General features: G+C 40.9%; 1 protein-coding gene across 2 annotated transcripts in view; it reads left to right on the top strand.

The window, feature by feature from the left end:
* The first annotated feature begins 8238 nt into the window (after positions 1-8238).
* unc5db (unc-5 netrin receptor Db) overlaps positions 8239-27334 on the top strand; it is a 179101-nt gene continuing 160005 nt past the window's right edge. For both annotated transcript variants that reach the window (XM_062384865.1, XM_062384864.1), the window contains exon 1: positions 8239-8595. In XM_062384865.1, coding sequence (XP_062240849.1) covers positions 8511-8595 — 85 coding nt within the window. In that variant the 5' untranslated portion in view covers positions 8239-8510. The remainder of the gene's footprint in view (positions 8596-27334) is intronic.

The following is a 27334-nucleotide window of genomic DNA, read 5'->3' as shown; positions in this document are numbered from 1 at the left end:
GACAGATTCATTTGCTTTCACTGCCACCGATGCTGTCTTACATGTATGCTTGATATGTGGCGAGGAATTATCAAACAATAAGAAATGTAATGTTGAAAGATATTTCCAGAGCAAGCACACAGCATCTGCTGAAAAGTACCAAGCTTGGAGATGAGCAAAAAAAGCTGAGTTCTGTGTTTAATTTATTCCAAACTAGGCCCACACGTGTATTTTGTTCTCCAATTCATACGAGTTTAGTGTGTTTTTCTATTTTGTAACAGGTAAAAATAGCAGTTAAATGTCAACAGTTTATTTTATTGTCGTTCTATTATTTAATAAATGCAACAAACTATAGTTTTTATATATATTGTATAACTATGTATATATATATAACTTTATAAATGTGTTATCAAATATGTTGTGCGGCTCCAGACAGATTTAATTTGGGGGAAGAGGGGGCGAAATGGCTCTTTCGATAGTAAAGGTTGCCTACCCCTGGTCTAAGGCATGTCTAATGTGGGCAGTGTTGCTGCTCTAACCAGATACCATGCGTGCCGAAATGAAGAGCAAGAGGTTCTGCGACCATGGTAACACATCTAGTGTGGCCTGAGCATTAGGTAGAAGATTTGGTCGAGGTTCGGAGGAAAACAACATATACATACACTCCACCAGTCTTCTCAGGGGACGTCTCATTTCCTTAAAAAAAAATGAAAAGTGCCATAACATAGTTATATTGAATAAAGACAAAGGGAATGGGTCCTATCTTTTTTTCCAGGTCTGTCTTTACTTTAAATTAAAATATTGACCTAGTCTCAAATAACTTAATTAAACGTATAGTTTCCACAAAGCATATTGTGGAGAATAAAACAAATGTTTGACAAATTGACATATTTACTGATGAGTTTGTTAGCTAATAGTCTTTGTGATTTAGTGTTGTTCAAATTAGTTTCAATGAAAATAATTTTTATGGAGAGAGACATGTTGGCCTTTCAGGAACGTACCTCCACTGGAGCTTCAATTATTCAGCACAATAATCCCACCGATGCACTCCAGTCAAGTATGGCTGAACTCTAGTTCTGTACCACAGCTCTCTCCAAATCCATGAAAACAAGAGGCTGTCCACTTTGTTTTTAACTGCATGGCTGCAGGTACTTGCACTGATTGTTCACCCAATCATTTAAAATAAAAAGCAACAAGCGGTGAATCATTTCAAGTTTTGTCCTTCAGCTTCCCCTTGCAGCCCTGTCACAAGTGCCCAGTCCAGAGCAGGATGTTATGAAAGTGGTCAGCCAAGGTTGAGCTGCTTCACTGACGTTCTCCGCTCCTTTGTGCTTGTAAATTTCACTTACCTTGAACATCTTGATGCAACCTGATTTGTCGTAATGTTTTGTGCTCCTCTGCTGAACACCTTGACAATGCTGTATTTATTGATAGAACCTCTGAGCCCTGCTACATAACAGCCGCATAACTTGCGCTTCAAATGTTGACATATATGGGTACATCCTTTTAAGCAGGCATCTCATTTGTAGCTATTGACATTGAATTGTATTTTATCCTTGGGTCGGCGATGATAATTATTTTTGTCAGATTTTACTTCTAAGCAAGCCAATATTCTGAATCTCCAAGTGTGTTGAAAACACCACATGGAGATTCAAGGTAAAATGGTAAAATGTTGCAAATGTTGCAAATTGGTACCGTTGTTCCTCTATGTTATTAACCCTGGTTATATAAGTTTAATCAATGATAACATGACATAATGCAAATCTATTTAACAGTGCTGGCACTTTCTTTGAAAAGAACACTAGGCATACGAACATTAACCTCTTACGTTAACGCAAATAAAGTTAATCCATCTCTCCAAATTAGAGAAACTCACACAAGTTTAGTAAACTATCAAATAATTGTTTAAACTCAGAGATGAGCAACAGCCAAGCCAAAGTTCCAGCGATGGAGTGGCATGTTTTGATTGAGAACAAAATCTTTGAGGACATTATTCAGGCCAAAGAAAGAATGCAAGGCTGCATGCAGACCTTCAGCCTCACAACTTCTTTCACACTGTGGGATTATTATTTTTTCCTTTCTTTTGGAAGACTGTTCATTCAAGGATGAAACTCATATTCAATATGAAGGTTAATAATCCATTGATGTTACAAATTTGTTCGCACAATATAGAAAGAAAGTCGGCATAAAAACCTTGACGATTTTGTGAAAAAGGAGCAATGTGTAGTTTTTAGTGCGATCACAGAAATGTAAAAATATGAATAATTATTTTCATTAACAAGAATCATGTTATAATGAGCCCTTTACATTTACATAACGGCCAGATCCTCTTGCATGTATCCAACCATGTTGCTTGGCTATGTCTCTAAATTATCCCACTGGACAAACCAAACATTGACTCTGAAGAATTTGACCTATAGGGCAACATTAGGTTCTTCTCCTCACTTGGATGGGGTGAGACAACGGCTATAATTTTTTTAGGGAAATATACAACTTCACCAATAGATGCCACCGAATCACACACTGATCCTTTAATATTATTTAACATTTCAGGTTTCACTACCAATCAATGTGGAGCACAGGGAGGCATGATAGCTGTGCCTGATGAGTGAGTTAAGAAATGCCTCTTTTCATGGGAACACCTACCAATTACATTGTGAACATTCAGATGAAGCGAGGGTCGCTCGCCTCAGTATCTAATTTTCTTAATATCCAAAAATTCATATGTAAACCCATTCCATAGAGCTGTCTGCTGGTCACACTGATTACAGGCCATCGCATCTCTCCCAGATGAGAGGGAAAACATAATTGAAAGCAGAATCTCTGCCAAACGGAATCAGGTCAAGAACTTCCTGACGAAACTGCCTGGGCCTTGCATGATGGGAGGGAAGCTTGCCAGTGATATTCCACACAGCAGCAGCACAGTTACTGACAGGACAGCAAATATTATTACATACAAATATTATTTCATTTAGCTGACGCTTTCATCCAAAGCGACTTCCAGTAAGTGCATTCAACCCCCCAAGGGTACAATACCAGAACAACAAGAATCAAGAAAGTACAATTTCTTTAAAAAAAGAGCAAAATTACAAAGTGCTATAAGTAAGTGCCATTTAATTGTTACTAAATTGTTAGTTTCAAACAGGTTTTCAAGGTATAGTCGGAAAAGTTGTGTTTTTAGTTTGCGGTGGAAGATGTGTAATCTTTCTGCTGTCCGGATGTCCATTGGGAGCTCATCCCACCAATATAGAGCCAGGACAGCAAACAGTCGTGATTTTGATGAGTGTCAAAGAGAAATTAAGTGGTGGCTTTTTGAAAGATTTGATAAGCAGGTATTGTTAAAGTCAGAATAAAAACGATGAATTCAGAAAATTCCTTACAAACCTTTCATTTGTTTTAATCATGTACCATGGACAGTATAATACTATTATCATTGGTATAATTAAATGTATTATAGTTTCACTCTAAGCTGACTCTTTTCTGATTAATATTCTTTCATTTTGCACATAATTTGTTCTACCAGCACTTAGGGATATGTGCGATAAACATATAGAATAAGGTGTGCTCTCTCTTTCTCTGTCTCTCTGTCTCTCTCTCTCTCTCTCTATCTCTTTTTCTCTCTCTCTCTCTCTCGCTCTCTCGTTTTATCTGTGACCTCATTTTACATACAGACGACAGATAAACAATTAGCAGCACAAAGCTAGTTCTGGTCATGTGTGACTACAGATACACTTCACTGAATCCTCAGCTATAACAGGGGAGATCGGAGAAAAGAAGAAAAATAATGAAAAAAACATGGTTGCAAATTTAATACATGTTTTATTAATACAATAATGAAAAATAATGTAAAATATGCTGTTTTTTTAAGTTGAACATTCTAAGGCTGTGTTACTCTGCCCAGCCAAGCAATCACTGAGTTAAAAGCTAATGAAGGTTAACTCTGTAGGGATTATGATTTAAGAACATTTCAGCTGGGCAGGTCCAGATCGGCTCCATAGGAGGTCTTTGGGCAAAACTGAGCTGTGGGTCCTTGTTGACCCCCTGTTTCTCCCAGAGATACACATAGTCAGTGTTGGTTGGTAATTAGCTTCTAATTAAGCACACAAGTATTTGTTAAAAACACAGTCAACTGAGAAACATGATGCATTCACTTGCAGCTGTGTTACAATAATGGTATTCTATGAGTTTTCCTCTGAGTCTGTTTTACCATTAAGAAGATTTGCTACTCACTGGTGCTGTGTCTGGGCGCTGTTTTTCTCCCCGACCTTCTTTTAACCGTCAGAAGCCTATACAGACGAAGAGATGTCTGAACATAGTGTTATATTTGAGTCAATATTTTAAACTTACTATTTCAGTTGGTATCAAGGTTATAAATCATGACCTTCGGTGTAGCCTGACCTTCTTTCTGGTGAACTGTCACCGTCCTGCATGTGAACATTAACACTATTGTTGTCGAAGTCCGTTGCTCTGGACATCATCTGAATCTTTCCTGAGTGAAACGTCCGGAAACTTCCACAGCAACTGAATGGCCGTGTTGATGACGTGATGTATTCAAAACTGATTTAAACAAAAAGGATACAGATATCTCATGATGACCAATAGCTACCATACATGTAGAGAACACCAACAATGATGTCAACTTGGAAAGACAACACGTTTCAAGAGCTGTTGGTGATACAGGCCTACACTGGTTTATTTTGCTGTAAACATAAATAAATAAATCCTGCATTGGAATATATATATATGCAATTTCTTGCCTCCTGCATGTTCCAGGCACCACCTCTCGCCTGATTGTTCCACACATTTTCCTGTTGTCGTGAACAATTCTGACAAACTCCTGCTAATTTCTTCATCTGTGAAAAGCAAACTGGTTGTCTGTAGGAGTTCATGTCTGAAAACTGCTAAAGAAAAAGTCTAAATCTTTAATAAATAACTCTTTTTTTTGTAATTCAATGTGAAAAGTTGTATTTCAGTGTTTTTAGCTTCATGTCATCTTTGTTCCATATACACCTCTTTCTTGGTGAGTAATAGACACGAGGAGGCAATTTCGCCACTAAAAGCCCAGTAATACACCCACATGCTGTGAGTCTGAGAAAATTCCATGTCCAGTTGAACCAGCAAGCTTACCTTATATCACCTCTTTGCGTGCATTGTAAATCTGTTATTGTAGTAAATGACCATTAAGGTCACCTGCGAGAGCAGAGAATCAAACTATTTCAGACTCACACTCATAGCTTGTTAACTGTCAGTTCAAGATTGATACAATAACCTGCATCAATGCAATGCTCGGTTATCGAAGGTTAAGCCTTTATTTGTTGCTTGTAATATTAGTTTGACCGAAAACTTTACTTCTTATAATGTCTTTGTTAGTCTCTGCAACCGGGTTGAGCTCAGAGGTACCTCACAGCAGTGATGACCAAGCTGTGAAGGAGCGTATGGTGTACAGCCTGGATCCTTATGTCAGACTAGAAAAGCAGCTGGACAGTGCATGTGATGCCTATGCAGTATCCTGATCCTGGACATCATTTGAAAGGAGAAAGTACCCAACACACAGGCCCTAGAACGTGCTCACCTCAGGTGGATTGGTCATGTCTAAAGCATGTAGCCCAGTCGGTTCCCCAAAGCCATCTGGTACGATGAGATGTCCACAAGCTCCAGGCGTAGTGGTCGCCTGTGGTTCAACTATGTCTGAAAGCGTGGAACGAAGCAGGCAGGCATTAACCCCCAGCGCTGAGGAAGAAGACACTGGTGATGGCCATACTGCATTAGAAGAAAGAGAAGTGGAAACAGAGCGGTGGCCCCTTCTGCTGTACCAGGTCCAAACCACAGGACAATGTCACTTCAGAGTAGAGCTGCAACCAAATCTGAAGGCCTTTAGGTGTATATATATAATTTTATTTTCTATTTAAAATGTTTGATATTCAATTTTTTATTATTTTATTCAGTGTTTTTTTGCTTGTAATATTCTGAGCATTGCTATAAGAGAGCCTGTGACTGAAGCATTTCATTGCCAGTGACTGCTTAATGCAATTTGACAATAAACTCTTGAAACTTGAATTTGATCAGGCACCGTCCAACGTCGGCCCTGACAGACTGAAACCTACTCAGTGAGTAATAGACACTAGGAGGCAGCTTCCACTAAAGGCCCAGTAATACACCCACATGCTCCTGTCAGCACAGGGATCATAACATGTACACATGTTTACAGGTGCACCTTATGTTGCAGCTGACTCTGTATCCTAGCATTCGTTGTAAAATTGTACTTTACATAAAAATGGGGTGATTGTAAACTCTTTATCCGGCCCCTTACACACCTGGGAAAATACCTTCAAGGTCAGAGATCCATTAAAAAGTAACTCTGTTCACACATTGTCCCAGTCTGGTTCATAGGCCATGACAAACAACAGGAAAAGCCTCACAAAGCACTAAGGAAATCATTCACAGTGTAAAGAGCATCAATAATAGATGAGGTGTGTTGACTTTGTAGCATCATGTGGATGTGTGTGTGTGGATAACGTAGTGCAATGTGTTGTGGCATGACAAACAAAGTAAAAGCAGAAGAAAGCAAAAGGTGCTGGATGGCCCAGAAGGGCTGGAGAGTGTTAGGTGCAACATGCATTACAAGTAGGCGCTGCACATTGCCGCATTAAATCCAACGCACATACTATTTCCTTTCCACTGGGCTTAGATGCTCCTGATCACCTACAATTAAGTCAATCAGTGACTCCAATCAGCAGAGGTAAACACAACATTCTTTCATCTCATATTTAAATGTTTTAGAGACGTATGTAACAGTGTGACAGAACTCTGAGCTCAATCTGTGGCTCAAATAAACCCAGAGTTTTTAGTTTTTAATAATTACTATAGTGTGGCAGAGCAGGAATGCCAAGGAACATGTCTTACAAGTGTACTTGGCACCCGGGAGCACCGCGGGCCGGTCTAGTCTAAGCGCTGTATGTGTGACTAAATAAAAAAACTAAACATCTAGCACTCAGACTACACATATCTTGAGTGTCACTGTCTCTGGCACATGTATCACCAGGTCTGTCCCTGTTTCAGGAGGTTTTTCTGAATCCTTGCCTTAGTTCCTTTTTTCTACTTTTAGGCACCATCGCACAGTCTTGAGCTGTGTCCCAATTCAGCTGCATCCTGCAGAGGACCCGTTCTACACAGTCTACATCGGAAAGTCGACAAAGCCGAAATAAGAGGGTCTGGTCTTCCTAGTGAGAGCCGTCACATAGCAACAAAGCTACAATTTGGTTGATTAAAAATATTGAAAACTTTTCAATCATGTTTACAGTTAGCTGTTTGGTTGATACTTTATATTTAAAAATACATTCTGCTGACCTTTTGTCCACCTTTACCTCTTTGAAAAACAATTTGTCACTGAAGCGCAATGAAGGGAGTGGAGCTTCCATTGCACGGGGGTAGAAGGACACATTTGTTGGCCACATTTAGAGGAACCTTCCAATTGGTACAGTGTGGTTAGAGGAACCTTCCAATTGGTACAGTGTGGTTAGAGGAACCTTCCAATTGGTACAGTGTGGTTAGAGGAACCTTCCAATTGGTACAGTGTGGTCGCGCCGCTGTGAGAATCCTGCCAATGGAGGATGCAGGCCCTAAATTGAGACACAGCTCTGGTCTCATGCCTGGACATGCACAGCATTGGGCTAATTTTGCCTGGGCAACTGCCCTGTTTGACTGAACATCCCTCGGAGAAAATATATTTAACTATTCTTGTGGATGTATAAATTAAAGAATCCCAATATTTGCTTAAGTTGGACCAAATTAAATCACATTATCATCCAATTGATAATCATAAAGAAGCGATGTCCCTTGCCCCTTCTCACGTCACATGGTCCAAACTGGGTTTGTTAACGTATAAATGGCCGTTAAGGTCAAGATGCCAATTAACATTACTGCTTAAACTAGGTTTTAGGAAACTGTAGGCACTACTAAGTTAACTAACACTATCATGGGGGGTGGGGGGGATGTTGTCCCTTTTTAGGGTGTTGTGGTTTATAACAAAAATAAATGTTTGAGAGATTATAGGTCTACATGAAGCCTGCGCCTCAGTCTCCACCTCTCTCTCCCTCACACGCTTACTCTCTCTCTCTCATTCTCTCTCTCTCTCTCTCTCTCTCTCTCTCTCTCTCTCTCTCTCTCTCTCTCTCTCTCTCTCTCTCTCTCTCTCTCTCTCTCTCTGTGTATCTCGGTTGCAGGAGCCACACTCCAGGCAGGGATGGTGAAGATGAAACTCGGAGCGCGCACACTCGCGGCCAAAGTGAAGTGAAGATGCTCCTTCTCTTCTTTCTGTCAACAGTCCAACCAGAGAGCCACTCAGCACCCCCTCCTCTCCCCTGTCCGCCAGAGCGCCACACTGCCCCGGTCCCTGGCTGCCTGGAGGAACTTGCGCTGCCGGGGCTCGTCCAGCAGCAGCTCGCCGGAGGAGGAGGAGGCGAGAGGAGGCAGCGGAGACCCGGAGAGACGTCCCCACTCTGGCGTCCCCGCGGACAGCTGGACGCGGCGGGATGGGCGCGCTCTCTAAAGGACGTTACCTCTCCATGACGGGCCTCCTGCTTCTTGTTTGTTGCGCGGCACGCGTGATCTCTAAAGGTAGGAGCTTCCCGCATGCACGCGCCTGTACTTCTGGTGTCAGTGGCTTTCGAACGCGTGTGCTCGGCTTGTATTACAAACACTCTTCCGGTGCCATCCTCATGATTTACGCACCACATGTGGCATTTCCTCTTGATTTGCAGAGCACGTGTAGCATTTCCATCACATTTTTATTCTTTTTTAATATTAAATAGCAAATATTCCTGTCTTCCATCGTGCGTTTTTTTCACTCCATCCTCGGACTTATTATCACTGTTGGAGCGTTCTATCCTCTCATATTGACTCATCAAGCCGCGGCTCCCACTGTCAAGTTCTCCCACTGTTTTATCTGCGTCCATATCCGCGTAAAATCGTTGTTAATTGTTCCCTCATCACTCAGTTCTCACAGTGTGTAATGAATCCATCATCGCGCCCGCGCTGCGAGCTGGAGATTGGAGGCTGTGGCACGGTGTGGAACAGGCACGCCTGTGCAACAGGCATGTCACCGAGGTTTGCTCTGGGAGTTGAAGGACTGATGCTGTGGGTGTCTGTCTTCATCTTTGAAACATCTTTGAAACGATTCCCCCCCCCCCTGATATGATGAACTGGAGGCAACACGGTGGGGGGTGTGCGAGCCAAAAACAAGAGAAACATTCTGCCAATGCCAGAAACGGGCGGCAGTGCTGGATTCCAGCAACATGTGTTTAAAGCCATGCTCGCGTGTGTAATAATACTACTGAGAGTGGGGTAACTGTGTCAGATGAGGGGCAGTGAAGGAGGTTTTGTGACCGGTGATATTTGATGCATGCACCGAAAGTCACTCATTTAAATCTAAGGTTACAACCCAAGCATCCACCTCCCTTCAAAATCGTTGGCTTTCAGTCTTCCCTATGTGACTTGGAGGTAAAATTGTTTTCTCACAACTCCTCAGGCTGCAGCTCAGAGCTGATTCTTCAGATTCCTCTTAATGTAGGTTATAGGTGAGTGTGTACAGTGATGGTGTTTGAGACTGATTTGATATTACTCTCTCCCCCTCTTGGAGCCACACAATCTGGACTCACTGTACGGCTGCGGCTGGAGCTGAACTGAGTGCAGTAATAGATTGAGGTCACAGCATCACGACTCCATCGGCCAGCACACTCACTGAATGTGTGTGTGTGTGTGACATCCCCAGTTAGATTGAGGACAATAACACTCCAGCTCTTTCTTCTTATTGTTTAATCTGGTGGTCTGTTGGATGGGGTGTATATTACGCTTTTTCTGTTGTATCACGAGGACAAACACTGTTGCACATGTCCCGCATTGTTTTGAGTTGATCTGTCACATAAACGGGTGCCATGTCATGTTGTGCAAATGCAGAGCAGGCTCCTTTTCTTAAAATCAAAAGGAGCACGGTCCTCAAAACAGAAAAATTAGCTAAATGCATAATTACACTTTGCATTTAACCCATAAGTCCACGACCTCTTTTTCCTTGTGACCTTTACAATGAAGCAATGTCCTCCTGTAATCCCCACCCACACAGGCTGCATATATTTATGAGATCCAGAGGCTAAAGGTGCACTTTGATAATTTAGTATCACCCCTCCAAAACATTGGGGGACTGGCGAGGTCAAAATCTGTGCAGCAGAGGCCAAGGTCCCCTGATGTTTGGTTCCAGGTATGGGTCAAGGTTCAGAAACACTGGATCCTACAATTACCATAAAGTAACTTTCCTATTAAGCGCCTCATCTTTTAAGCGCCACATATTAATTCTGTTGAAAAGATTAAGTCTTAAGCGTAAGTCAATTAGCTCCGCATCGTCACATCAGGTCGCATTTGCCAGTGGGTCTGGAACCTTGCAGTTAATTCTCGGTTCAGGGATATTGTGAATGATCACAGAGCAGGCCCACAACAAAACAGTTGATGTAGTTCCGAGTTACCTCTACACACCAGCAGCAGCCATCTTGGTTGTGAATGAAAATGCTTTACTTGTTCTCCCCCACCTGACCGCTGGCAGCATGGTTTGAAATCTGGAAGGTGTGCGTGTTATTGTTCACTCAATGCAATAGTCTTTATTATAAACAATTTAAGTTGAATTGTTTGGCAGAATAAATTATATGCTTTGGCTTAAATGGCAGAGTTACAAATTTAGGGACCTCATTTCCCAGAAGCCCTGGGAGGTGACACCCGCAAATTATATTCCTCTGTCATGCTTCAAAGAAGAATCCTAATCAAAGAACTGACAGAATGATTGTGTTAAAAGCTGATTTAAATGATTCATTAATTTATTTTAATTTCTCCTCATTATCTAATCAATAAATTGACTGATGGTTTTAGTGCTTGACGCAGATGGCGTGCATAAAAATGTCACTCAAAACACAGTGAGTGCCTCCATGGAGTCCGCAGCAATCTAAGTGACATTTTGCTCTGTGCCCTGTGCCTGGTGTGCTGCACCAACACCTTCCATGTTGCCATTTCCCCGCACGTTACATCAGTCTCAAAGGCCATAAATCTAATGACAGGTGTCACACGGACATTTCCCCCACAAGGTTGACTTTTAGTTGAACCAGACAGCGGTCCCACCGCAGCAGGACGTGACAGCGCTAGCACGCACTCAGCAAGATTTAAGCTCTTAAGGATCAATGGTGAAGTTTGCAGGTGGGAGGGGGGGGTGCGACTGAAAAGAGGGGCTGTGAGGGAGGGTCCCTCCTGTGTGACATGGGTGTGAATAAGCATGCACGGCTTGGCCTGTGGGGGAAAGTGAAAAGGCCTTTCAGCCGCATGCCACACACAGAGCTAGACACGAAACGGATGCAGCTTCCTTAGCAAGAGCATGAGGTGTAACATGCATTCATCTGCTTTTGAAGCCCTGCTTACAGATGCAAAAAGGTGCTGTCGGAGTGCACTGATTTGTAATACACCTTTGTAACCCGGCTTCTGATAAGGCTGTTGTTGATATCACTTAGCATGCAGGCAAGTTTATTTGGGACTCTATGACTAATTTATGTGACGTGTGATTTAGCAGAGTGTGTACAGAGCAAAAGAAATAATGGAAAAGGGGGTTATCTGTTATTTGGCTGAGGAGCGTTGAAGTCACCTAGTTCGTTTACCAGTCGTCCTGCGTGCTCAGCTGCATTTCTTTGTAATGCTCTATGTCATTAAGAGAATGTGTTATGAGATCAGAGCGTGGAGTTGTTTGCATTGCCTCGAGAGAGAGCCAGAGAGCACACATGCCTGGGCCCCTTGTGGTCACCTCATCTGATAAACATTAGCAGCCGTACAGCATCTTCCAGCTTCCATGATGCACAGTTGTGTCAAGTGTCACTGAAATAGCCACCACCACATGGCGATGGTGTTTCGATTTGTCCGATGCTGAAACCTCATTTGACGCGTGGACTCTTCTATGACCTCAGGCTGAAGATTGGACCTCCGTGTTTTTCGGGATTAACAATAAAAACACACGCACCTGAGTCTAAAGGATGCACAGAACGGTAGCTACTTTTGTTTGTAGAGAAAAATAAACTCAAGGTTTTTCTCTTTTCTTTCGCTGTATACAGGGTTTCATGAAAACAGACAAAGGTCAAGTCTGTTATTTTCCCTCGGAGACAGTAAAGGGCCTCTTATATTTTCCCTGCCAATCCCAGAATGAATCATCATAGTCAGGCTGCCGTGGGTGACAACGTGCGCAGTTCAGTGCCCAGATTTACATTTAAATGAAACCAAATGGCTTTACATTTCGAAATGATATACAGTAATGATGATGGTAATAAAAGCAAGTCCCCTTTCATATTGGACCCGCTCCCGCTTGGGATTGTTGTCATTTGGGGACTTTGCAGGTACCATCGGTGAGTTATGTCTTTGCTATGTCAAGACTATTACCTTCACATTTCAGCGAGTGGATTCATCAACGCGCTGCCTTTGAGGCGTAATGTAGTCAGCAATCAGCCCTGCAGCTCATTGGCTTCTCCTGTCAGCTCTGCGGCTGTAAGATAATACAGGACATTCAACTTTTTCCAAGCACTGTATGTCATCTGTACGTGTGGGTTTATGCTGCAGTGGCCACGGCATATGTTGGGTGTCAGTTCGCCTGATTCCTAACATTTGTTGTGCAAACATCTGGGGATGTCATCAGCCTCTACCTGATAAGTCCATAAAATTGGCTGAGCCTGGATGAGACTGAAACAGCCGAGTCTGAAATAGCAGCTCGGAAAATTTGTTTATCCATAGTGGATCAATGGCTCTATGTCATTTAAAAATGTCCCCTCTGCTCCAAGTATAATTTCAGTCCCTTTTTGCTCTTTGTTTTTGGTTTTAGACCTTTTTTGTTTACAGCCTTCATCAGCCTGCACAGCACCAACCAGCAGACTAACGGTTAGCACCTAGTTAGCTACTAGTTATGTCACATTAGTAACATCCTCCATGAATGAGATGGGAAACTATTTGTGTTATCTGGCCAGTGTGGTTTTCTTTTTTTTTTTTATTAATTAATAAAAATAATTTGCTGGGTTTTGGATGGCACCAGATTTAAGATTGATATCGGCCTAAAAAATTATAACAAAAAAAAACATGACTACCAGTTTCTAGAGCGGTTACCTACAACTCATGGTGGTCTTTATTGTGGTCCGTGTGTCACCGAAGAATTGCAGTTGGAATACAAGGTATTTGGATTTTTTATATCAACACGGCTGCAGTATTTATAATGGTACTGTAGTAATCATAAGCAGTACCATATCAATGATCAGTAACTTCCCTCAGTCACCCTCAGCCTGACCATTTCCTGAGGGTCAACACACTGCCCTGTTTCCTATTTAATATCTCTCAGAAAATGCTCTGGTCTCTGTGTCCTGATATGCCCCAGAAGAACATTGTAGCTTCCATCCTCCCTAATCTGAGGGGACGGCAATCAGGACAGGGTGAGAGGGCCCACTCAGTCACAGCGCTAAATCATTTAAGAAAGCCGCAGATAGCCTCCATCCGTCTCAGTCCGCAGACTCAATGGGTTGTGTTCATAGAGGTTCCTCCATCCATAGTCATGTTGGGACTGGGCTGAGTAGGTTTCTTTTAAAGTAATAATACTGACAAGCTAAGACTTACAACAGGCTAAACTGCCTTTTAAAAAGAGCCGGAGACGAGGCACATTATCACTGTGATGATACTTGTATAAAATATTAAGTAAAGTCACATTTCCTTTCAGATGCATTTTGCACAAATAAAGAGCAGAGATTTATTTTGCATTTTTTTCATTTACATAGCCAGTGCAAAGGTCAAAAGACAAAGCCCAATTGCATAAGTAAAATATATTGTAATATATTGTAAATGTGTATGGAATATTCATACATCATAAATAATAGATTAAGAACTGTACACAGGAATAACAGCTAAGTTGAAAAAAGCATCTTATTGTCTCTACTGTAAATGGGTTATTACTTATTTTTTACACAAACACAGAAACACATACTGTGCTTAAATATTTATAGCTATTAAGTGAGCAACATTTTCATTGCTGTAATCTTTAAAGACTCTACATATGCTCTAAATAAATGCACATTTATTGTTTGCAAACATTAATTAGTCACAGGCGTATAGAGGAGCAGTTACTCTGAAGTAGAATGTGGTCTTTATGAAAACAACAGCACAAATCTGTGTTTCTCTCACATTTATGAGGCTCTGGCTTTAGAGCAAATGCTGGCATTACCTCAGTGCAGCACTATACTGCAAACATGGAGGTGTCACAGACGCCGTGAACTTCCTCATATCTGTGTTTACAGATGGTGCGCACCAGATGAGCTTTTTACATGGCTGCTTTATGATGGCTTCCTATTTAGCAAGTCTCCAAGCAGCCATAAGGCCTTCTGGGGGATGTTTGTGGCGTGATTGTGCACGCATGCTCACAGTAATTAGGAAAGCCAAACACAGTCCTGTGTACATTCAATGTATACTATTAATAAATTGCAGGTCTTTTTTGATAGCATCTGATTGTGAGCTTCTAGTTCTTTTTAGTAATCCTACATCGAGCCATTCACTCAAACATCGATCACTAATCTTCATAATATTCAGCATCTAAAAGCTGCTGTTGTTACTTGTAAGTGCTGGTTACATTAGATTATAGCTGGGACTAGAAATGACCAGATACAATTTCACCTTTTAAAAATTAATGATTCCAATAACTGGACTATGCCAGAATACCAACTCAATACCAGTTTAAATATATATACCAGTTTCATATATATACTGAAACAACTTCTTTCCTGTAAAAAAACGTAGTTGCTGTTTTAGAGTGACAAAAAAATAAGATAATTCTGGGAGAAGAAAAGTGCAGTTTTCTCTGAGTGAGACTAATATAATTTAAAGATGTGGAGTCAGATTGGTACATTGAATTACGTACTCATTGAGTCCTGGCCCGGCAATTTCATCAGTATCGGAACGTACCAGTGTGTCTTTATTGGAACACCTCAAGCTGTCGTGCACCAACCTATCATAGAGAGTAATAATTAATATTGATGAATAATGTTGGATTACTATTTCTTACTCCAATTCTTTTGGTAATGTTTATACGTGGGTGGGTATGCAGTTTTGCCATGGTTTGGTTCTAGCTTACATTATGGACAGTTTTTATGGTCCAAAAAACCATCTACAATCTTAGATGACAGGCATCTTTCTTAGATCCTTGATGTATAGTCTTTGATATGCCAACCCCGATACTTCCATGCTGTTGCTGTTGCTGTATCCACTTTCATGGCCTCGGGTCAGCTGTTCAAACATGTCCTCTGTTGATCCATGGTGGCGCAGCAGGCCTACCGGGACACAGCAGTGCCGGAGGACAAGTTGTGATGAATGGACTGCCCAGCTCCAGTCTCATTGTGCTGCGTCCTGTCCTGCTTGGAGAACCTCTGGGTCTCGCTGGTGGGCACATGTTAGTCATGGGACCACGCTGTTTTGGACCAGTGGCTGACACATACATGTGCTGCAGAGAAGTCCAGGAAAACGGTTTAATAGTAGGTTTTTCTATCTTTGTAGATGTTGACGAATGGTCAGCGATGATTTGTCAATAATAACTTGGTTATTGGGTTAGTAGGATCGACAGTACTGTGTGAAAATTGAGTGGAAAGAGCAGTTGTCATGTAGAGTCTTAACCTAAATGTGTCATTCATTTTGATAACGTAGAAGAAAAAATGCCAAATTTAAAATCATGAATAATCATCAAATGAATGTAAAAAAAATATATAAAATGTTTCAATAATAAATCATATTCAACAATCAATCATCGATAAAAACTCTACAGTCACACTAACATAGGTTAAATAAAAGAAGTGTCTCTGATTGGCTGTTTGGTGTCCAATGAAAACACATATGGGCCCAAGACACATGTTTTTCTATTTTTTGAAGTGCCCATGAAAAGAAGAGCAGAGTCACGTATGAATCATAAAATGAAGTAAACAACCTGAAGGCACACCGTGGGGCGGACATGAATACAGAATAATACTAACATAAAGAACTGACATGGTTTAACTACAAATTTAACTACGGCAAACAACTAGCACTGTGCTGGAACACTAAATAAACAGTATGCAAAACAGTGGACTAGATATACAGTATCATAAAGTTTCCAGGCTCACTTGTTCTTGTGTCACGTTAACAGGAATCTCTTGGCAGATATGAAACACAACGTTCATAATTATGTTTTTATCAGTGTATAATCACCTGAAACTAAAAACCCTTATTATAAATTTTAATTACCTCAGAATAAACTCTTTATATCTTCATCACGAGTGGGTACTTTTCTCCAGAGTCCACCATGCTGCTCTGTCATGTTTCCACAGTAGCCTAGAGCGAAGAAACCAAACACTGGCTCTAGAGATTTTTGTATTTATATGTTGTCTCCTACAAACTTGGAAGAGGGGGTGTGAGGGGAGGGGTATTCAGTTGCATCGTTTTAGCTCAAAAGCCAGTAAATACTACACATTGGTCCTTTATAGTTTGTAAATACGCAATTGGTGTAACTATGGAGTTGATTTGTAAATGCACAGTCACATGAAGGTACTTGGCAGAGACTTGAGCTTAAATAGGGAATACATTTTCAAGGAAAACCAATCATGTCTTTTTAATCGATATAATTATTTAAAAACGATTATCTGTTCATTCTCATGCAACTCAAACCTTAAAAACCAGACATCTACACAATATTACAACATTGTCAGTCTTGCAGCTCAAGTCCAAAATCTTTAAAACTTGAAGTTCAGAATTTAAAGTTAGATATAATCCATAGGTTTTATTTCAGCACAGTGTTTTTCCTATAGGATGCGATCTGTACATATGAATCAACTTTTTATAAAATAAATATTAAAAGAAATCGGAAAAATGCTAAGTAACGAATAGTCTTTATAAACCCTGTGCAAACTTTACAAACCCACGAGTTAAATGTCAATACGTGTTGTTTAGTTCATTTAGTGAAAATTGTTCCAGCACATATCTGTTCTCCAGCCGATCGAGCCGCTGTGAGTCACCTTGCCTGCCCGACGCTTCACCTTGCTGCACTTGCAGTTTTTTAGCGCTGCGGGCTCCCACACGCTCCACCAGCAGGTTGATGCTCAGAGATGACCAGAGCAATCAGAAAATGAGCATCTCTATAGAAACACTAACACCGACTACCAATGAGTAACCGCTGACTACAATTGTTTTAGGAATTGGTTTCTGTTCTTTAGGTGAGAATATTCTTCTCTACACACATCTCTACCTTCACAAATGTCACATGATGTCCCCTATTTGACATTTTCAACACTTTTGTACAGCAGAACCGACTTAATGTTATTTGAGGGGAAGAATCGTGAAAGATAGCATTTGACTCTTCTAATGTCAGAATTTATGAAAAGATTCACCTGCAAATATATTTTGTCGTTCAGGGATTTACATACAGCTTAACATAACATTTGGAGCGAGCACAATGTGCCCAATGAGCAGTTGGAAGCTTTGAATCCGCAAATAACAACTTGACTTACTCAGTCTAACTGTCTCTAGAGTGTACAAACAAAAACAAATGTGTGTCACATGGATTATCCTGCACAGTAAAGTATGAGTGTGTTTGTCAGACACGACCTGAGTTTGGCCCTGGATCAACATCTTGTAAAGTTGGAAAAGTAACTTTCCTTCTTGAAAAAGTTGATTTCCCAGCTCGTACCTCTCAGCTTGCATTAGGGCAGAGACACCGTTAGACATAACAAGTCAGCTTAGAGTGAGGAAATGTGAGAGTCTACAGAGAGCAGCACTGACTGCCTGATAAAATCAACAGCTGTAGGGCAATGTTATCATGATATGTCCATACTGTGGACTTCCTCTTTGACTGGAGGACTGCCTATTTCACAGCAGTTGCTAAGGCGAGGGCATGTGCATGGGACTTATAAATCACAGACGTGGACGAACACTTGACTTTGCTCTGCTTGTCGGTGGAGCTTCCCGCCCTGCCTCGCTCAGGTGGAACGCTAACTGGTGAGCCCATAAATTGCACGGTCCAGAGTCGACAAACAGCCTCACCTATGTTCTTTACTCTGCTGTCTGCACCCTAAAGAGTTCCATAAGCTGCTTCACAGACATGTAGTTGTCGTGATGTTCCGCTCAGGACGTCTTTGCTTTGCTAACTTCCCCCATTTTCGTTCCAAAACAATTCAACGACAACAATTTGCTGAAAGGTCGAGAGGACAAGCAATAGGTCAAGCTAGACTGGATACTTATCCAATGTGAGCTTCTCCCCTCATGTTCAAATGAAGTCTCAGATTTAAAAGTCACAACCCCAGTTTGTTTGCATAAACGTTAAGTGGAAGTTGTCTTTCCTCCTAAATAACAGCTTAATATCTGTGTGTCTATGTAAACCACCGATTTGACAAATGGTTCCCGAGTGACTGCGCTGACTCATCTTCACAGTGAGGATCCTTTATGATTGTTGTCATGAGAACTACTCTAGAGGGCTCCAGGGCTCACTGAAGTCATCCCATTTCAAATGATGCATAAGGGGGCCGTGATTGCTCCAAATATTTTTGGTAAATGAATTCCTGATTTAAAGGCAGTAATGTGTTCCAGATAATTGGCTGAGCTTAATCACATTTCAGATTTGATGAAATTTCTGCTTAGTTGATGAGACAGCACAGATGATGTGATGAGCATCTTGACGACCCAAGGTGCTGATGCCGAGCCAGTGATGGAACTGAGTGTGTAATGGATGATATGACAAAGTTGATCTTAATCAAGTAGTCCTAGTCCCTGTTGCAGATATCTCAACACAGATGCCATGCCTTTAAGTACTGCAGCATTTTAAGGTCAACATCATTTCCAGAGGTTCTCAGAGACAAACTGAATATACAGTATGTATAACATGAACAATGAGATGATTGCTTGGACTGATGAGAACTTTAAAACAATTGTTCTTCAATAGTAAAGTATTTTTGCACACGGATATTTAAATAGAAATCTCAAACTATAAAATTGTCAGACATTTTGGGAAACCTATCATCATTAAAAAATAATCTTTCTAATCTTATCCAGCATCTTATTGATTGGAGTTTTCACACAAAAATCACACTCATATTCACACCTACAGGTAAGTTTATGAGTCTCCAATTAACCTGCATGTCTTTGGAGTGTGGGAGGAAGCAGTAACCTCCAGAGAAAACCCACACAGGCACAGCAAAAACATGGAAACAGACACACTACAATAGTGTGCCATCATGATGGTGTAATCATTTATTTATCATTATTAATCTTTTCTATCTTCCCTCAAGTCCTATGAAGAAACAAATGTTTTAGCTTTAAGAAACAAGGAATAAATAACTCCTTGAACCTCGACATCCTTAGCTGAGAAAACGGAAATTTAATAAATAAAAACATTTAAAATATTATTAAAAAAAAGAAATAAAGACTTTTTTGAAATTCTCATCAATAAATTACACTCTTAGTTGACCAATGTTAAACTTTTCTTTTTAGAATGGATAAGTGTCTATGACAAAAACACCAATACAACATGTTTTATAACAAGGGTTACACTTTACATTTGCAAACAGCAGCACAATAGAATATGAGGAATCACACATCTTCACACTTGCAGCTGCTGTGAGCTGAGTCAAACAGAATAAAAACGACCAATAGGCCTACACAGTTTTTCTCATTAATTGGCAAGGTAGACTGTGGCAGCCGCCGAAGGCCGTTCCGCCTCCTTAATAATGATGAAAAAAAAAAAACGTACATTTTCTCTCAACACAAAAGAACTAACTGTGTGTTTTGTGCTGTTGCTTTATTGCAGAGCTGTAAGCGGTGCTCTTTGGCCAGCTGTCGCTCCGTCTCTCTCGCTCACTCTCTGTCTTTGTCTCTCTCATCTGTCATTGTTGACTGGCCATCGGCTGCACCAGGAGAAATCCTGGCGCATTGGTGCCCCGTCAAAACATCCGTAAAGATTTTACCGCCTTGGCGTAACACCTGCTCTTTCTTGTGTCGCTGGTGCTCATGAGAGTAAACTGTATGCATGTTAAGTAGACAATAATCCGCCCTCATAAACAGGTCAGACCTACCTTGGTCCTCTGCAAAGTTGACAGCTTGTCAGCTGTATTTGTATTCATCCTCTGTGGGGTTTGTCTTGTGTTAACTCGGAGAATTCCTTCTCAAACGGTACAGATGTGCCACGAATGTAGAAATCAGCCTATGGAAAAAGATTTATAGAGTATATTATTATATTTAACTGACAATATTAATGGTTCAAAATCTTTATTGTGCTTAAGTAGACACAATTATTGCACATTCTCGATTCATCATCATCAATCACGATTATTCTGGACAATATTGAAATCACGATTATTCAAATGATTACTTTTGAGTTTGAAAACATGATGCATTTATTCAGCCTTTCGCTAAAAAATACAGTCTGACTGAGAACTTTGAAATTTCCTCTCATTACTAAATGTCCCCATCTGCCCCCCCCCACCAGTATTTGTGCTATGATTGACACGCATAACGCATTTAATTGAGGTGAACTTACAGTCAAATAATTTCCCCAAATATCACTGTGCTCTTTAATGTCACTACTGAGAGTATTGATATGAAAGATAAGGGAGTAATATGTCGACTGTACTAAGTAATTTGGCTATAGTCATAATAGTATCTCTTGGCATATGCAACTTCCCTAAGACAGTATGGAAATTTATATTCAAATTCATTCTAACACACACACACACACACACACACACACACACACACAAAAAGACAGTCTTTAATGGAGTTTTTTCAATGTGCTATAGCAGATGATTTTTCCTGCTTCTTTTGAATATGCCCTTCTTTTCTGCTGACAATAAAACACTAGAATTTCCATAAATGTCCTGTGTTCTTGAAATGTCTCTACTCAATACTATACAGTTGGTATATATATCGTAAAACCAACATATTATACATTTACATATTAAGCTACCATACATAGTTAATTTGAGACCTTACAATAGCATTGATAGAAAACCAGCATTTCGCAATAGTAGAAACAGATAAACTCTCTTTCAATAGGAATAAGTCTGTTTCTTATTCTAATTAAGGTAACATCTCGAGAGATGGAGTGACAATTTGGTGAACAAACTGTGAGGTTGAAGTATTTAGAAGAATTATAGGCTTAATTTTGAGAAAGAATGGTACCAGCGTGAGATAGATGCCAGTTGTCCCACCATGGTCTCATTGTTTTATGGTCAGTAAACAAAAGCATTACAGTAAATTAGACTGTGGAATATTGACACTTAAAAGTGGTACACATGCATCTTTAATGCTAGAAAGCGCCCAGTGTTGCTCTCCGCCTCAAAGGCACCTTTGTGGGCACATCCCTGTTTTATGGACTGTCTGTTTTTGACAGTTTGTTCACTCACAAGCCACATGAGCCACATCTTTCATCCAACATTACTCACTGCAGGTATCAACCTGAATTGACGGATGATCAGGAGTAGCCTCTCGACAGTCGTGGCCACTGTGAAATGAAGGGTAACATGAAAATACATTCAAAGCCTGTCACCGTGGCAGAGACATCAGGCCTCACTTTGCAGCATGCGGTGTATTTCAAAGACAGACTTCTGGACAGGTGTATTTCAAAGACAGACTTCTGGACAGGAACACGAGTTCTGATCATGCTGACTGCTGCTATCTCCTTTATGGGTGAAAGGTGATGAAACACCTGGCATGTGTAGCTCCTCCCACCTGTTACTGGTTGTTCACATCCTTTCTTTTTTGTTGAAGGCTATTCGCTTTGAGTTGCACCGTGTAAAGCCTTTGTTTCAGCATGATTTAATGAGTATGGGCTTTGATGGTGAAATGAAAGGACTACTTCACTGGTTTTCATTTGACTTAACAGGTCCTGACAGCTTGGCTTGTGACCTGGTAAAACATTTAAAATATGAATATTGCACGGTACTCGGGCTCTGCTTTGTCTATAGCGGGTAGTGGCTGTGCAACTCTACCGTTTCTTGTGTGCCTACGGCATCCTCCTACTGCCTTCTTTTCATGCGCCATTCTTTTTTTTTAAAACTCATTTTGGCTTTTGATACAATCTCGGAGCTCTTCGGGGTCAGCACCACTGTGGATTACTCAACCCTCTCATCTAGACCAACATATATTCATCTCAACCTTGGGCCATGATGCATCTTTTGCTGATTTGCCGTGGCTTGTGCCCACACAGCATCCCGGGAATTGATTGTTTTGTTGCCGTTGCTTTTGTCTTTTTAAGCTGCATTAGCACGAGTCTGAATAAATAGCAGTTATGAAACAAAGTGACGTGCACTCTGTCACTGGCCGGAAGAGGCTGCTTGTTTGGGAACACATTATGTCAGCCGTTGGTGTATGACGCAGCGTGCCTCTTCCTACAGTTTATGACATAAAATACCATCCAGATAAATGCTGTCTGGAGATAAGCCTTTCCGAGGTGGGTGATTAGTGACCAGTGTTCAGTCATGGTGTCACCTGATGCTTTCCTCTCTTTCTATACTTGGAAGTGTTTTATATAGAGATTCCAGGAAAAGCTATATGGTGGCTAATGCAGCATAACCTTTTATGATGCAGATCCACCAAAATAGAACTCCAGCTAAAGGCTACACCTTCCTGTCTTCATGGCAACATTACACCTCCTGTTCACATCACTTATTATGGAACCGCAGGTTAGAAAACTGAAGGAAGTATAAACCTCAGTAGAAAGAAGACAATCCTAGTAGGAGTGACAAAATGTATGAGAACCATCCTTTCTTGCTATTCTCTTTTTGTCTTACAGTACATTTTTGGGAAATATCTATCAACTTATATCAATCAACCTATACATATTTATATGTACTCTATATATATAAAAAAGATTAGTGGTATTACCTGTCTTTATAGGAACATGCTTTCAACACAATTTGCAGTGCACGCCACTCTGCTTCTTGTCAGACTTTAAACAGCCAAAATATCTCCACACTACCTAATTAACCTGATCCTTCTTTTCAATAATGTCATCGTCTTCTGAGTCTTGGGCTGTGTCTGTTGACGTTTTCGTTCAGTAGTGGTTTCTGTCGTCATTTTCTCTTTTTATCTTGCTCTCACTCCTGTTGCACTGGTATGCATGGATGCTGTAGCCCAAACACTAGCGCGTGTGCTGCTGCTGCTTCGACACTCTGTGCTTTATGCATAACCCGACATGACTGTAAATCTATTCCAGCCACATGGTCATGTTGTCTGTCAAAACATGGATGGAATGAGTCCTGTCGACGTTGTATGGAACACGTCTTATATTTCTATCGAGAAAAGGTGATTTTGTGATAATTGTCTCAATGAAATGCCTGCCATATAGGACTTCCCGTTGGTCTTTGAGATGGTAGTATAATGTCATGATCTCAGAAGATCTAACACATACTGAGATAACTGCCATCTCTTTTGGTCGACCACTCTCTGCACAGGGTATTTAAAATTAACATTTGCTCAAAGATCTCCTGCAAAGTAATAGAAATCACCTCCAAACACTTTTGAGCTTTTAACGTCACAGGCTACCAGGTCAAGGATGCGTCCCCACTTGTTAGTGAGTGGGGACACAGAGCTGGAGTTTGGGAGAGGAATGTTTCAACATGATTTACGGGCACTCACACTTATTTATTAACCTGGATCAATGCTGTTTTGAAGAAGGATGAATTTTGAATAAAGCCTAATAAAAGCGAAGTCACTGATTAAAGCTCACAAATCCATTCAGTGAATAGAGCTATTCAGCTTGGACAAACACTGAGATGTGGATTCAGTCTGAATTTGTACACCAGGTGGCTATTCAGTAATTTTGTAAGATAGAAAAATCAATAGGTGGCAGAGAAAGAACAGGAAATAAAACCCCACTCACAAATATCACCACTGATTTTCTTTAGTCAAGTCCCAGCATCCGTGTTGAGGTTGTTGGGCTGGATAGATGTTTTCTCTATAGACAGACGGGGAGGAATAAATGGAAGTAGTCCATCACCATGTTAAGTCCTTGAGTAATGAGTTGCCCTCTGGGCTGTATGGAAAGCAGAATGGTAATTGCAGACAAAAAGATTTCGAAAATCAGTCCTAGAAATTTTGTTGCACTTCAGTGGCATCCGGAATATTCCACATTTAGTTCTGCCAGGGGGGAGGATGGGAATGGAAAAACACATTTCTCCCAGTCAGGAGGAGTGAAAGAGGCACAAAAAGAAAGACAGACAGATGAAAATTATAAGGCATAATGGATTACATAAAATATACAGTATTAAAACCTTAAATCCATGTCATGTCTTATAATCCCCATGAGCCGTCTGCTTAGTAAGACACATCAAGTGTTACTGAATACACTGACTGTAAAAGCACCATTGATTAGAAGAGCTTCTGTCATATGTCTTCTAGCGATGATGAAGAGTTTTCGTCTTTATAGAAACTTGCACTGTAACATGTGCATTGAGCAGCTCTTGAGGAAGATTTAAAAGTATGTATCACCAACCAATTCTCAAAGCATAGCATGGACTTTTAGGTCACACAATCCATTAATGCGAGTTAATGAAAAAAAAACTGAGCGTGACTACTCATGCTCAGATGTTATTCTTGTTTGCTGCCATCTGGTCTTAAAATAGTGCTGTACACACAATGGTTCCTCTGCCCGCAGACTGCCAATTGACCAACTGGTGGAAAACTAATTGCTTTAGTTGCCTTTAGTACGCTGCACTAACCTTGGGTAATTTAACAAAGAGTGCACAGCAAAGGAGGTCCGGCCATCTTGCCTAAACTCCCCTGCATCTGTCCCCCAGCAGCCCAATATTGATAGTTGTGTGTCGTTTTCTCTGCGCTCACTTGGAAGAACAGCGTAATTGAATCTCCATTTGCAAAGAAACACAATCAATGTCAGACTGGGTTGCTCCAGAGTTTACGTTTAACGGTATGGACATCCACACATTGCATTAAGGGAAGGTTTTTCAATTTTATGGCCAGGCCTTTCCAGGCAGCGTTGATTGCATCACCCAGCGGCTGTTACATATTGTTACATCATCATGTTTTTGTGATGTGGTGCGGGGTTATGTTAATTGGAATGTAACTCAATGATCAGATTAACAGAATCGGCTAGGACACAAAGTCACTGATCTTACAAGCCCCTTAAATCCTTTATTTCCCTTGATTTTAGTCTGTTTCTCTGTAAAATGGATTGAAAGCAGGCACCTGCTGCTGAACAAAGGCAGACAAGAAAACTAGTGCTTAATAGTTTATTAGTCCACTTTATGAAGTTCAGGGTATGATGGGAATTGAAACATATTCAGATAAATGCTTAAGCCTTCACTTCCCACAACGGAGTTCAGTGGCATCTGTTATTATGTCCTTCCCTGGTAAAGGTGTAAGCTCATGTCTTTCAAGGGTTAGGGGTCAGTTTAAGGGTTAAATAGTTTATAATTCATAATGAACCCCACAAACAAAACAGAATTGACCTTTAGTCCTCTATAGGCCAAAAAGTTCTGCCCATGAGGGCTAAACTGAAGTTGATGTGTCAAACTTGAAAAATACTCTGCTTTAATTTACAATCTTATTTTACAGACTTCTTTTTTGCTTTTCAGTAATATTTTACTAGACTAATAAGTGTTTCCATCCACACAGATATTGAGATTTCACATGATGTTCTTATTTGATAAATGACGCATCCCCCTGCTGTTTGCTGCGCTGTTATTAAAAACTTTGATGAATGTTACTTTGTTGGGATTGTCCCTGGTCAGGGGCCCCTTATAAAGGCCAAGTTTGTCATAATCTGTTCTTTGCTCCTAATGTAGTGAGCCCTGCTTACATGGGAAGACAAGAGCTTAAATGTCAGCAGCACACTGGGTAGGAATCCTCTGCAGTTTGCCAAGGACATCTTGTGTAGCTCTCTTTGGCAGACGGCACCTTGAAGTAGTAATTGCTTTTTAGCATCAGCATGAAGCCAGAGTGAATGTAAATACGACCAAATGATATTCTGATGGTGGCTTGAGAGGCGGAGGGGGTGAAAAGTAATAAGAAGAAATGATATCACTGGGGAGAACAAAGTGCAGTGATTACATTTATTTCCACTGGCCTATTACTGGAGCACTGGGGGAAAACGAGCGCTGAGCTCTCTGTTTTTGCAGCAGGCCACAGGCCGTTAAGAGCCCACAGGCCTTTTTTATTCATGACATGTCAGAAAAAACAACTCGCTTTGCTGTTGTCCTTTGAGAGATCTTGGATGACTTGGACTGAATTCATTTGTGGGAAAAGCATTTTTATGCTTAAAATTTCAATCCTGGTTTTAAATATCCAAATGTATGCCTGTAGAGGATGGGTGGTTAAGCTATTACAGCAAATTACCCCTTTTTCCTCTTATCAAGTCTGCCAGCAGGATGGATACTTGTCATGTATTAGCTCCTGCTTTTCACTTCCTGAAATAGACTGTGCAAAAAGGGTGTGCTTGTCTGAAAGCCTGGAAGCCTAAATGCACAGTCTACGTTTTCCGTCTTACTGGAGCTGTTGGAGTAGGGCAAGGGTCAGGTTAACTCATTTAAAGAACAGCTGAAATTCATCTCCAGATTTAAGCCACAAACAATGATTAATGTAATGTTTGTGGATTATAATGGGTAAAACAATCCAAGCGTCTCCTAAATGTATCATCAGATAATTTCCAGGTGTTCACAGTGTCACCCTTATTAGCCACCGGTGCCTTGCTCATGCACATCATGCGTCTGGGTGGCAGTGGCAGCATCAGTGCCCTGACTTGGAGACATGATGGATACACCACCATTATCAGGGCGTGCGTCTCTGCCCCTCATCCTGTGGGACTCAGCCAGTGCGACATATATTAATCGACTGCGGATAATTCCCAATAAAACAGCAGAAGTGCCAAGGCTGCACCACTGAGATCTGCAATGGCATGATGCATTACCATGCCAGCGTGTTCCCCTGACAAGGAACTATTATTAACGTAAGGACTGCAAGCCTGGTGGTTTTCGCTTCTGAAGTTGCACATCTCAGCTGGAAGATTGAACATCTGCGTTGTACATCCCATGTGACAAGGCTGTTCCTCGATGGTCAGATTATGGTGTTCAGTCGGTCACCTCGGCATCTCACAGCCACTGCGCTCACAGAGATGTACGAGGTGTGGGCTGTTTGATTTTCACAGAAATGGCTTAGTATCCCCATCATTGTGCTTATTTGAATTTGCATGGGTTTCTTCACCTAGATATAATTTTCTCTAAAAGTTATATTCAATTATATATAAGTACTATTTCCTTGCTCAGTATTTTGTTGTAACGTAATGAAATAG

Source organism: Platichthys flesus, chromosome 3 (genome assembly GCF_949316205.1).
Source record: "Platichthys flesus chromosome 3, fPlaFle2.1, whole genome shotgun sequence".
Taxonomy (NCBI): domain Eukaryota; kingdom Metazoa; phylum Chordata; class Actinopteri; order Pleuronectiformes; family Pleuronectidae; genus Platichthys; species Platichthys flesus.
Note: the sequence above shows the minus strand (reverse complement) of the source record. Positions and strands in the feature narration are given on the sequence as shown.